General features: G+C 52.5%; 2 protein-coding genes across 3 annotated transcripts in view; both read left to right on the top strand.

Annotated features, from left to right (window-relative positions):
- The window catches only part of CADM3 (cell adhesion molecule 3), a 32097-nt gene extending 23817 nt beyond the window's left edge, over positions 1–8280 (top strand). For both annotated transcript variants that reach the window (XM_059077057.2, XM_059077027.2), the window contains 4 exons: positions 1379–1469; positions 1906–2075; positions 4995–5120; positions 6016–8280. In XM_059077057.2, the coding sequence (XP_058933040.1) occupies positions 1379–1469; positions 1906–2075; positions 4995–5120; positions 6016–6134 (506 nt within the window). In that variant the 3' untranslated portion in view covers positions 6135–8280. The remainder of the gene's footprint in view (positions 1–1378; positions 1470–1905; positions 2076–4994; positions 5121–6015) is intronic.
- Positions 8281–8326: 46 nt separating this feature from the next.
- On the top strand, positions 8327–11770 carry ACKR1 (atypical chemokine receptor 1 (Duffy blood group)). Its single transcript, XM_059077271.2, is given in 5 exon segments — positions 8327–8580; positions 8583–8747; positions 8750–8874; positions 9998–10130; positions 10737–11770. Coding segments are annotated over 5 exon segments (1566 nt in total). The 5' UTR covers positions 8327–8421; the 3' UTR covers positions 11721–11770.
- Positions 11771–12744: the final 974 nt, after the last annotated feature.

The following is a 12744-nucleotide window of genomic DNA, read 5'->3' on the forward strand; positions in this document are numbered from 1 at the left end:
AAAGGCAGAAGATAATGAGTTATAAAAGAATGTACTTCTTGTCCTAACTTATCTAAAGGCTGGGTGTTTTTCTAAAATAACTCAAAAAACCTTTCATCTCTTCCTTATGGAAGATCCAGGCCTGACTTCAGTGCTCTTTAAATCAATTGCTAGACCCATTGCTGAAACTTGACCATGAGGTAGGTTTGGGGTGGTGTCACTGTCCGTTTAGCAGACTCTCAATCTGGAAACAGACACTCTGGATTCTAGCCGCAGAGCCACTGTTTACTAGCTGTGTCACTTTCACCAAAGCATTTAATCTCAAAGTGGCCCCTTCTTACTTCAGTGAATTTTCATGAGGATAAATGAAACACTATATAATGAAAGAACTTTGTAAACTTCAAAGTTCTGTATTGCTATAAGGTGTTTCTCTGATTACTAGTTCTGAATGTAAAGCCCCTGGCCTTGGGCTCCTTGTCCAGGGCCTGGTCCCTGGTCAGGGCTAAAGAAGGCCCTCCCCTGTCTGAGCCCCAAAGACTTCTCTGTTAGGTACTGGACCATCTGGCAGTGATCAGCAGTCAGTCAACAAATGCTATACTCCAGGTGCTGCACTAGAGGCTTCTCTGGCTGTGCGGCCCTGGAACACCCATTCTCTCACCTGGCCTGATTCTCTTTGTCCCGTTTGATTGGACTGAAACATGTTCATTAACCGGATGTTAAGGTTGGCTCTTTCCTTAGGGGAAGCTCGGCCTCTTTATCTGTTGTTCTAAACTGGCATCTGGTTGTATTGTTCTATGTGGCCATCTGGACCCAGCCTCCTAAGCAGCCCTTCGGCATTGGTGGCAGATGCCATCATTCCTTCCCAGAACCCATCTATATTGCATCGGGGCCTTTTTGCAGCCAAAATATGACCTCCATCTCTTGCTGTTTCAAAGCTCTCACTTCATTTTTGGACCAGCCACTAAAAATGATGTTCTTCATTAAAGCATTGCTTCCTGTTTAAGCTCCCTTGCAGAGAGGATGGAGAGCTTGTGAACTCAATCAGTGATCAAATTCAAGTTTATTTGTTCCATCAGAAATATGTATTAAGTCCCATTTATGTGCTAGGCACAGATGATCCAGTGACCGCCCCCTCTTCTCAGCTCTCTGTTAAGACATCCCTTGGGTCCCCAGCAAGGACAGATCTTCCATAATTCTACCTCTGCAAGGTTGCCATATGACTCCCTCAAACACCCAACAGCAATAGTGGTCTTTGCTCACAGAGGTTGGGGGGTGGTCTTTGTTCACAGCCTCTTGGGCTCCTAGGCCTTTAGGGATGGCGGCTGAAATGCATAACTGGATGATTTCTGAGATCGAGGTGACCTTGAGTTTCATGTTGACCCCATTTCCTTCTCCACAGACACACCAACAGCGAAGATTAGGCCAGACCCTCCGCATCCCCGTGAGGGCCAGAAGCTGTTGCTGCACTGCGAGGGGCGTGGCAATCCCACGTAAGGAGATCCATTTCCTGGATTGTAATACACCTCTACAGACTAAGACTTTGCCTAAAGTCTTCCCATCTCCTTCGTACTGTCTGAGCCTCTCATATTCCCTGACACTGTCTAACAACACCCATCCTCTGACTGCTTCTCCTGCAAAGCAGCAGAAGTGGGGAGGCGTCGCCCCCTGGCTGAGCCCCTGAGGTTCCTGTAAGGAACCAAGTCACAGTTAGATACAAGCTAGGCAATCTTCCTCGTCCCCAGACTGAACCCCAAGGAGTCACTCTTCGCCTGCCTCTGAGCAGCTCAGTGTCTCTGGCCCTTATAACTGCTCAAGCCTTCATCAAACTGTCCTTGACTTCCTTGGTCCCAGTTTTGTTTTGTTATGTCCTTCTTTAGCTCCCTGCCCTACTCTTTTCTCAACACTTCGATTTCTCTGCCTCAACAGCCCCCAGCAGTACCTATGGGAGAAGGAGGGCAGTGTGCCGCCGCTAAAGATGACCCAGGAGAGCGCCCTGATCTTCCCCTTCCTCAACAAGAGTGACAGTGGCACCTATGGCTGCACAGCCACCAGCAACATGGGCAGCTACAAGGCTTACTACACTCTCAATGTGAACGGTGAGCCCTCCGCAGGTCTCCTCCAGCAAACCCCTTCTCCTCTCCTCTAACATCTGGTACCCTGGTCTTTCCATCTCCTGATAGCATCCCCAGACCTTAGTTGGGAGTGGACTAGTAGGGCAACAGCCCACCGCCAGAGGGCCTGAGGACTTAGGCTCTAGGTCCATCCTAGAATGTGGAATAAGGAAAAATCAGTGGAATGGTGGACTTTCATCTGCCTTTGTTTAGCACTGGTGACCCAGGCAACACCATCCTCCAGCCCCTGCACTCACCTGGCAACGAGAATAAGAATTCTGTGTGTAGAGACCCCAGAGCTGCTCAAGTGTGAGTGTAGATGCATCTCCCTTTGCAACAGTCTGTCCTCAGAGTTGCTTCTCCTGTGACTAGTACAGGATGCATTCTGCTGCTGTCATCTCTGTTTCTGCAGACCTTGGACACACTATACAGAATCCAGGTGGAAAATAGAGATAAGTTCATACTATGCTGAGAGACAGTCAGAATCTTTTTTCAGATGCTATATTTTCTAGAGAGACTAGATGAGGCTCCTTCTCTGAAGTTCTTCCCAAAGGTGTGACCACACAATCCAGCTTCAGGAGAAGTGACAGGCTAGGACAGAGGCCTCTTTATGCAGAGTTGGCAGGAGGTTTTTTGAAGACCCCAACAGCAGAGGGGTCCTGCCAGAAAGCCTTAATAAGCCTTTCCTCAGAGCAGGGGAAATGCATCGTCAGGGGAACATCAGAGACTCCCGTATGTGAAATGCCCATTAAAGCAGTGTAGGGATAGCAGCCAGGCCTCCCAGGAATAAGAGATCAGAGATCTTGGGACCAAAGTGTCTACATGGGGTGATTCCAACTCCAGGAGCAGACCTCAGCATGTGGGAGCTGCCTCAGCACAACAAACAAAGCTATTGTAGGGTGCCAGGAGCAAGGACAATGCACTGAGGTCCTGTGTCTGCCCCCAGATCTCTGATGATGATTGGCAGTGAGAGAAAATTCCTGTGCCTTTGTGGTTGGTCTCTTGCTGACCCCCGCTCCCCACCCTGTGCTAGAAAGCGCTGTCCTGTTTGACTGCATCTGCTGCCAGTGCTGACGCCTGGTGGTAGAATGAGTTACTTCATCTCCTTCCCGAAATCATCCTAAACCGTGTTGACTCCCAACTACCTGGAGTGAAATTAAATGGAGCTCTACCTAGAGACAGTGACATGTAACTGATGACCCCAGAGTTCATTTTGGTCTTGCAGACCTATGCTCTTCTAGGGAATTTACATTCCCATAGCCTCTGGGATAATTATCCAGGACTGATTTTTAATGTGGATTGTGTCTCACATTCTCCCCGGGGGTGGGGGGAGAGGGGAGAGAAGAGGCAGAACAGTGGATAACCTCACTGTGCTTCCTCCAGATTACAACATCACACCCACCCCTCCTATCATAGAGCCCCGGGGACCCTCTTCTCCCTCCCTCCCAAGCAGAGCATAAAAACCAGAGCATAAGTTTTTTTTCCAAATAAGGCTGAGACAGGCAAGGAACTAAAAAGCTGGTCCAGTCAAGCCTGAGGAGACATAAGGTAGGAGAAACAAAATGTATGAGGAGTCAATGAGGCATCAAGGCTCAAGCTGAGTCTATAAAAAAACAGTAGCTCTCCCATGGGTGGGAGAGCCGCAACTACAGCTCATGTAATTTGGGACACATCAGAACTGTGTCCTGGGCCTGTGCACTGTCTCCTCAGATCTGTGGAACTCTGACTAAGGCTGCGGCTCTCCTTCGCATGCCTGGCCAAGCCTGTGCTTGGGAATCTATCCTGTATAGACGCTGCTATGGAGGACAGATTCTCTATATCCAGTGGCCGAGGCCTTGCCATCATGGGAGGAAGCAGTTCAGTCTTTGTCCTTCCCACAAAACCTTTGGTTGGTGGGGAAGTGAAGATGGAGTCCCAGACCTCTCTGATGAGACCTGCTGGAGGATTGCGTCTTGCTGGAACTCTAAGCTCCCCTGCCAAGAAGGAACACTGTTCTTTATACAGGGAGTCACAGTCCATCGTCTTTTGTAAGGTGCTCTCAAAGTGCCTATTCCTGGCTCCATCAGTTTTTCACTTCTCCTTCCCTATCTGATATCAGGACAATGGGTGAACATGGTGAGAAGCCCCCCTGGAAAGGCCAGCTCAGAATATAAATCAGATGGGAGGGTAAGAGGGCATGGGGGATAGGGAAGAAATACTCTGATAACCCAGAAATTGAAAGAAAGAGACAGACAGACACACCATATGCACACACACACACACACACACACAGAGAGAGAGAGAGAGAGAGAGAGAGAGAGAGAGAGAGAGAGAGAGAGAGAGAGAGAGAGAGAGGGAGGGAGAGAGAGAGAGAGAACAAGAGATGATTTAGACATTAAAGTGATGATCTTTGACCAAGGTCAAGCTTCAGGTTCACGAACTCAACTTAAAAGGTTAAGTGTGAGCAGATATATCTATTTATTCATGATGACATTATTTTAAAACAATTACTAGGGCTTCCCTGGTGGCGCAGTGGTTGGGAGTCCGCCTGCCGCTGCAGGGGACACGGGTTCGTGCCCCAGTCCGGGAAGATCCCACATGCCGCGGAGCGGCTGGACCCGTGAGCCATGGCCGCTGGGCCTGCGCGTCCGGAGCCTGTGCTCCGCAGCGGGAGAGGCCGCAGCAGTGAGAGGCCCGCGTACCGCAAAAACAAACAAACAAACAAAAACAATTACTATGTTCCAGATAGTCTGTAAGAAAGTAGGTACAAAATAGGACATCTCCCTTTGTGCTGGATGATGCCTCTCCATTCTCCTGATGTTAGTCCACGTTCTCTGCTGTGTAAGATGATCCGTGGCCAGGTCAGAAATGCTGTAAGATAAAGGCTCTCCCCAGATCTGACTGTGTGCATCGCGCCCCCTCCAGACCCCAGTCCGGTGCCCTCATCTGCCAGCACCTACCACGCCGTCATTGGTGGGATCGTAGCGTTCATCGTCTTCCTGCTGCTCATCCTGCTCATCTTCCTTGGCCACTACTTGATCCGGCACAAAGGTCAGAGGCACGAGGGAAGCATCAGGAGGAACTGGGAGTGGGTAGGGAGATCAGTGGGGGTGGGGGGCCGTAGGAGCAGGCTGCAGGAAGGGCCTTTGGAGACTCAGTCGGCCCCTTGGAGAGTCTGAGGAAGAAAGAACACAGCCAACCCTGTGATGACTGAGCACCCCCAACCCCCCAGTAGAGCCTGATCACTTGGCGACCATCCAAGTAAAATCAAACCTTCCCACTCAGTCAACTGCTGCCCCCGTGGGGCTCTGCCTCCAGGGTCTCCTGCCATGAGACACAGAAGTGCCGAAACTCTGCATCTTCTTCCCATTCCCTCCCGCACTTTCCTCCTTTCTGTTTAGCCTCATGTTTTTTGTCCTTTGGTCTCCCTGTGCCTCGTCCTCACACCACCCCTTTACTTTCCTCTCCTCTCCTGTATCCATGCCATCTCTCCCTCCCCTCTCCTCACATGCCTTCCTCTCAGATCTTCCCCCTCTGTTATTCCTTCTAGCCAGCTGCTGGACTTACGTGGACTGGGCAAATGCTAGCCAGATCTCAGGTTCGTTGTCATGGAGCTGACCTAGCAGTTTCCCTATCACCATCTTACATGCACACACGCATATATACACACATACACACACATATACACACACATACACACACCATTTCTTTTTTGGCCTGTATTATAGATCAGACTAATTAAAGGCAGGATTCATTAATTCTTGGAGGTGTGGTCAGGTGACTGGATGTTGGCAGCAAGATGCAAATTAGGGCAGGTGGGGAGGAAGAAAGCTCTAGGCAGGAGAAAATTACAGAAGCAAAGGTGTGGGTGGGTGGTGGGAAAGTGGACAGAGGGGCTTCAGAGGTTTGGAAATTGCTCCTAAAAGGAGCCTCTCTCTCTCCCCAGGAACCTACCTGACACACGAGGCAAAAGGCTCTGACGATGCCCCAGATGCGGACACAGCCATCATCAACGCAGAAGGCGGGCAATCGGGCGGGGACGACAAGAAGGAATATTTCATCTAGGGGCAGCCCCCCAAGGACCCCGTGGGGACTGCTGGGGCCATCACCAACCTGGACTTGTACAGAGCGACCCCAGGGCCGCCCCTCCCGCTTGCTCCCCAGCCCCCCCGACCCCCCTGTACAGAATGTCTGCTCTGGGTGCGGTTTTGTACTCGGTTTGGAATGGGGAGGGAGGAGGGCGGGGGGAGGGAGGGTTGCCCTCAGCCCTTTCCGTGGCTTCTCTGCGTTTGGGTTATTATTATTTTTGTAACAATCCCAAATCAAATCAGTCTCCAGGCTGGAGGGGCAGGGGTCCTGGGGTGAGGAAAGCAAACAATAACAACAAAAAAAAACAAAAAATAAAAAAATCCCAGAGTGTTAGGGGGAGAATGAGGAGAGGGTAAGGGCAGGAAAGAAGTGGGGTCAGGTTGGTGGGGAGCTCTCACCAGCCCTCCATCTTCTGCAGCAGGGGCTCTTCCCGGACTTCTCCAGGGATGGGGAGGTTGTGACCAGGAGCTGGAGGTGGCTTTTCCTCTGTTAGTCTCACACCTTGAGCTCTGGACACAGGAGCAGGTACCATCTGACACCCCTTCTCCACCCCAACAGGAAAGGAGTGAATGGGGGTCCCCGAGGGGATGTGACCTGCAGCCACGTGTGGGGGGGCCCAGGGCTTCCCCATGGGGGAGGACACAGGTCCTTGCAGGAGGGGCAGATTTGGAGAGGAAGGATGGCGGAGATGGCCTCCCACAATGAAGGAAGCCAGGCCCTTTTCCCAAGAACCTCCCTCGTGAGGGATAGCAGAGCAAGGCTGCCCCTCCTTGCTCCAGCAGCTGTGGGAGGGGCACTGCTCTGGGCCCTAAACTGCATCCGCTTCCCCGCCGAGGGGCCCTTCACTCTCACCCGAGCCCTGGACTGTTGCACGGCAACCACTCATCTTATGGCATTGCTCAGCAACTCCTCTCCTGTCTTGTGCTGCCCTGTGCCCCTTCCCGTTCCCGAAGCTGTCCCTTAGTCCTCCCTCCCTCCCTCCCTCAGCAGCCAGGCAGACATAACAACAAAAATACTAAAAGGAGCTTCACTGCACTGAGCTGTTTCCTGCCCAAACGAAGGGAATAATGTGAGTGTGTGTCTGTGTGTGTCTGTGCACATATGTGTGTGTGAGCGAGAGGCAGAGGAGCTCCTGGGCATGTGGGTGGGCTGTGGGAGGAGGACTCCTGTAAAGGAGGGCTTTGGGAGCTGACGGTCCCTAGGCAGGCTGTGTACCTCACCTGGGAGGTTACTCCATCCTGGTATTTTCCATGCCGTCCCCAGCGCCCATCTGTCATGGAGAAAACAGTCCCAGGGTGTGTTTTTGCTCAGTTGTCCACCTCATCTCTTCCTAAAACACAGGGCATTCAAACCCCCCTCCATTTCCCCTCTCAGAGCCACAGAGTCAGTGCCACAGCCTTTTGCTATGCATCCCCCAGGCCTCTCCCTGGCGCTGACCCTGGAATGACCACTGTCACTTCTTGTTCCCATAGTCTGTACCCGGCGCGTTGAGGGCTGGGAGTGATGCTGCCTGTCTCCTTCCCATCTCCACCCCTGCTTTTGATTTTCTGTCTTCCTTGTGGCCGAGCCGGTTGCCGTAGAGACGAGACTGCTCGCCCTCCCCGCCAGCCGGCCGCCCTGCTTCAGACCCAGGGTGCCCCTGGGCACTGCTCTCCCCCTCCTCCAGCATGTCCTCCTGCCCTGACAACCCAGGGGCGTGCAAGGTGGGGGCAGCTGCAGCCAGCAGATCTGCCACCCCTTTCCGTTCAGGTAATACCGTTGTGAACCTTCCAGCCGCTGGTTAGAGCCCGGGGTCCCCTCCTCTTACAGCAGCAAGGCAGCCTAGGGCCCCAGGCCTGTGGGCTCCCTGCCTCCCAGCACCCGCTTTTGGGAAAATGACTTTTCCTCTTCGAGCTGAACCACTCTGTCCATATTACACAGAAGCCATATTTGTACGGGGGGAGGGGGAGGGGGCGTTGTGCTCTGTGTGTGTGTGTGTGTGTGTGTGTGTGTGTGTGTGTGTGTCTGTCGGGGGGGGGCGCGGGGCAGGGAGCAGGGAGGGCATCGTGTATCTTTATAATCTTTCTAACTCTCCTGTGCTCATCTCAGAGGGGCAACCCTCAATATATCTGGATTATCCGTGTCCTTCGGCTGCCTCCTTCTTGCCGCCCCTGCTCCTGTTGGATGCGTGTGTGTAAGGGCTGTTCTGCTGGTCCCCCTGCACGTGCCGCCTCCAGGGGTGGTGTGTGCCTTGCCGTGCTCCCCCCAGGGCATCTTGTATGGAATGGATATAACTCTCCAAGGGCCAGAAGTGCGTTCATCCCCTTTGGCCAAGTCCTTTCATTCCACAGCACCTGACCGCTCCCCATGCTCTCTGCCAGGCTGTGCTGGAGAAGGAGGAGACCCCCCCCCCAACACCATTCCGGGACCACTTCAACCGACCCCCCCCCCCCCACTCCCTTTCTAGCCCACCTCGTGTTGAACCTGAAACTGAAGCTTGAGTCCTGGGGAAAAGGGGACCATCTTAGCAAGATGGCCATCCCGCTGCACCTTTGCTTCCACCTCCAGGCGGCGCTGTGTGAGTGGGAAAGACCACTCGTCAGTTCCAACGCTACCACATCCCGCGCTTTCTTGGACAAATGAAAGTGTGTCGCCTAACCAACCCTGTTTATCTCCTCGTTCCAACTCGGACACTCCATGACTCACCCCTCCCAGTGTCCAGGCTAAGCGTCCCCAAGTGAGGAAATAAAATGCAGGGTAGGGGTGGAGGGAACAAAAGAGCAGAGACCACGTGAAAGCAGTGGGATTGTGGGGAGAGGGGGTACCAAGGAGCAGAGGTGTCAGTTTAGGGGCATCCTCCTGCAGGGTACACACCTTTTCTCCCTGTGCCAACCAGAGAGAAATATCTCTCCCCCACCACAAGAAACTTTACATCTTGCTAATATGCCAAGCCAGTGTAGCATTTCCAGAGCTTTTATGTCCCCCAACAGAAATATGAATAGAGATTACCCCATAGGCAACAGTCCCATTTTAAAATATGCTGTCCCATTGTCCCCCAGAGCCTGCTTTAACTTGCCACGTCATGTGTTCTGCTTGGTATGGAAGATGCATTCGCTGTGCCCAGAGATGGCTGGGCAAGTGCCCAATCGCTCCCTGAAGTAGCTTCATTATGCAACCTTGACAGCTGCCCCCAAGCCCTCCCTCCTCTCACACTGAAACGCCCAGACCTGGAGATAGCAGTACACACAAGACACCTGCCTAAAACCTAGCACTAAGATATGATACACAGGATACACAATACACAGCCACACACACAGACAAGAGCAGATAGGGAAGTACATTCCTACACCCAGACTGATACACAAAGAGCCGCTGCTCTCACACACGTGGCTCAGGCTGTCAGCACCACATGGACACAGCCACAAGCACCACTAACACCCCACTCCCACAAACACATCCCTTTTGAACTATCTTTCCTTGGATCAAGTTCAAGGGGACAGAGAAGCAGTGAGAGCCATCAGCTGCCCTTTCCCTCCAACTTCCCAGCACCTCTCTTATCTCTGCCTCACACTTCACCTCTGGCCCCCTCTTCCTTCCTTGTGCTTGAAGAATCCCTTTATGCTGGGAACCCCCTGGCTTCTCCACCTTCGGAAAGCCTCCCTTTCCAACTTCGGGAAAATACCCACTTTCTGGTCCCCACCTTTTTCCTTTCCTGAGTGCAGATCCCCACCAGCGGAATCCACCCTCAAAACAGGAAGCCCCTGGCCAGGGCCTCAAGTGGTCCTGAGGCTCAGGCAGGCAGTGGGCGTGGGGTAAAGACTTCCTGAATGCATCCCCATCCTGCACTGCCCGCCCCATAGCCCTGCCCAGAGCCGATGGCCTTCATTAGTCCCTGACACTTATCTGGGAACCACAGCCACTGACAGAACTATCCCAGCCCATCTCTCTGCCTGCCCTGAGCCCAGCAGTGTCATGGGGAACTGTCTGCACCCGGTGAGTGTGGGGCTGAGCCCACGGCCCCTCCCTCTCTGCTCCCCACCACTCCTTCTGTCTGCCCCTCGTGTCTGTGTACCTCTCTCCTTCTCTCATCTCTTGTCCCTTCCCTCGTTTTCCTTCTCCCCTTGTTACCTCAGTGTTCTAGGTCCTCCTCATTCATCTTTGTCAGTTCCATCCAGACCTCCCCCCTCCCCGCTCTCCCAGTTCTGTCCACTCCCCTTCCCTTGCTTTTCTTTTCTTTTTTTTATTTTTTTTTTAAAGATTTTTTTTGACACGGACCATTTTTTAAAGTCTTTATTGAATTTGTTACAAAATTGCTTCTGTTTTATGTTTTGGTTTTTTGGCCACAAGGCATGTGGGATCTTGGCTCCCCGACCAGGGATCGAACACGCACCCCCTGCACTGGACCACCAGGGAAGTCCCTCCCCTTGCTTTTCTACGACTCTTTGCTCCTCCTGAGTCGCACTGCCTTGTCCTCTCCCACTATCCCCACTCCATCCAGCTCTTCCAGTCCCCACATCCCCACTGTCTTTCTCTCCCCACCTCTTGCCCTCGGTTCCCAGGATACCCTTCAGTGGGGTAACTCTGATTGCCCCTTCTGAGAATGTCCTCCAGGTGGCTGATGACAACTCTACTAAGCTGGCCTTGGAAGACAAGATTTGGAGTGAACTTCTTGAGTTGTACGATGCAGACTATAACTTCACCGATGTGGAAGCAGCTGCGCCCTGCCACTCCTGTGTCCTGCTCGACGACTCCTCACTGCCATTCTTCATCCTCGTCAGTGTCCTGGGCATCCTGATCAGTGGAGCTGTCCTCTACGCGTTTCTCAGACCTCTGTTCCCCCGTCAGGTCTACCAGAACCGGTCTATCCTGGTGCAGTTGGCTGTGGGCAGTGCTCTCTTCAGTATTATGGTGCCCATCCTGGCACGGGGGCTAAGTGGGGCCCTCATCACCTCCCTGTGCCACCTAGCTCACTTGGTCTCGTATGGCTCAGCCTTTGCCCAAGCTCTGCTGATAGGGTGCCGTGCCTGCCTGGGCCCCAAACTGGCTATAGGTCACGTCCCAGGCCTCAGGCTGGGGATCGGTGTGGGACTTTGGGGAGTGGCTGCCCTATTGTCACTGCCAATCACGCTGGGCAGTGACACTTCCCATGGACTCTGCACAGTGACCTTCAGCGGGCAATGGGAAATTTTGCGGTACATACATGCTGCAGCCTGTTTTGCCATCTTCATCTTGTTGCCACTGGGTTTGTTGGGAGCCAAGGGGCTGAAGAAGGCATTGGGCAGGGGGCCATGTCCCTGGATTGATATCCTATGTGTCTGGTTCATTTTCTGGTGGCCTCAGGGCATGGTTCTGGGATTGGACTCCCTGGTGAGGTCCAGGGCCATGGTGGTGTCAACATGTCTGGCCCAGCAGGCCCTGGACGTGCTGCTGGACCTGGCAGAAGCCCTGGCAATATTGCACTGTGTGGCTACACCCCTGCTCCTCGCCCAGGTCTGCTACCAGGCCATTCAAACTTCTCTGCCCTCCCTGCCTCTCTCGGCAACACAGCCTTCTCATCTGGACATCCTTGGATGCAAATCCTAGCTCTCTTCCCACCTGTCAACCTGAATTAAAGTGTACACTGTTTTTATGAAGCTGGTAGTTTCTTGCTTTGTCTGGGGATGTAGAAGAGAGGGAGGAGAATGGAGAGAGAGAGAGAGAGAGAGAGAGAGAGAGAGAGAGAGAGAGAGAGAGAGATTTCACACCAGACTTTCCTGGCAGCTGCTTCTCTGGCTGGCCTGGGGAGAAAATGAATGATGTGCAAACATCCTTGGGGCACACAGATGTTCTCTTGAGGTGTGGGGTTACTGCCGTCTCAAGGGGGAAGAGCAGGGGCACCAGAATATGAGGAGAGCAGCTAAACCCAAACTAGAAGAGATGGCTTAGCTAGTAAAGAAAGAAGAGAAGCTGTTGCAGAAAGCAAATGAAATCGGAATAGAAGCCAGAGAGAAAAACAGAGAAGACTGAAGATGAGGCCAGAGCATGACTCCTCCTCCCTGCTCAGCCTGTCCAGGCTTCCTCCCTGCCGTCTGTCTCCCTGTTGGCTTTGCTTAGAGATCAGGGTGGTGGTAGGGAAGGTGGAGAGAAGCATCCTGAGGGACCTTACTTAGTCCAGGGAACATATCAACATAATTCTAAAGCCACTTCCCAGGAGCCATCTCTCCGTGGTTTATTCCTCAGCATAATCCTAATCCCCACGTGTGTGTGTTCATGTGTGCATCTGTCTGTCCTCAATCTGTTAGAACCCATATCCACGTAGATGCATGCATGTAATAACAGATGTCTACGTGTATACTTGCCTCTCCATCAGTGTCTGATTTGCATTTGTGTATGCTCTGATCTCTCTTAGGCCTCTCCCTCCACCTCATTCTGTTCTCCTTCCTTGTTCTCAGGATATGGAATCAGGATTTGTAACTCACTCCTTACCAAATGAGTTTTCCGTACTCCGGTTTCTGTATCTGGTCTTCTCCATGAAGGATGTGTAGAGGGAACTAAACAAACCAAGAAGTTGTGAAGCCTGAGATACTTAATGGGAAGGGCCTGATCTGGCTGGGTCATCTTCTTGGAA

The sequence above is a fragment of the Kogia breviceps genome, chromosome 1, assembly GCF_026419965.1.
Source record: "Kogia breviceps isolate mKogBre1 chromosome 1, mKogBre1 haplotype 1, whole genome shotgun sequence".
In the NCBI taxonomy this organism is placed as follows: domain Eukaryota; kingdom Metazoa; phylum Chordata; class Mammalia; order Artiodactyla; family Physeteridae; genus Kogia; species Kogia breviceps.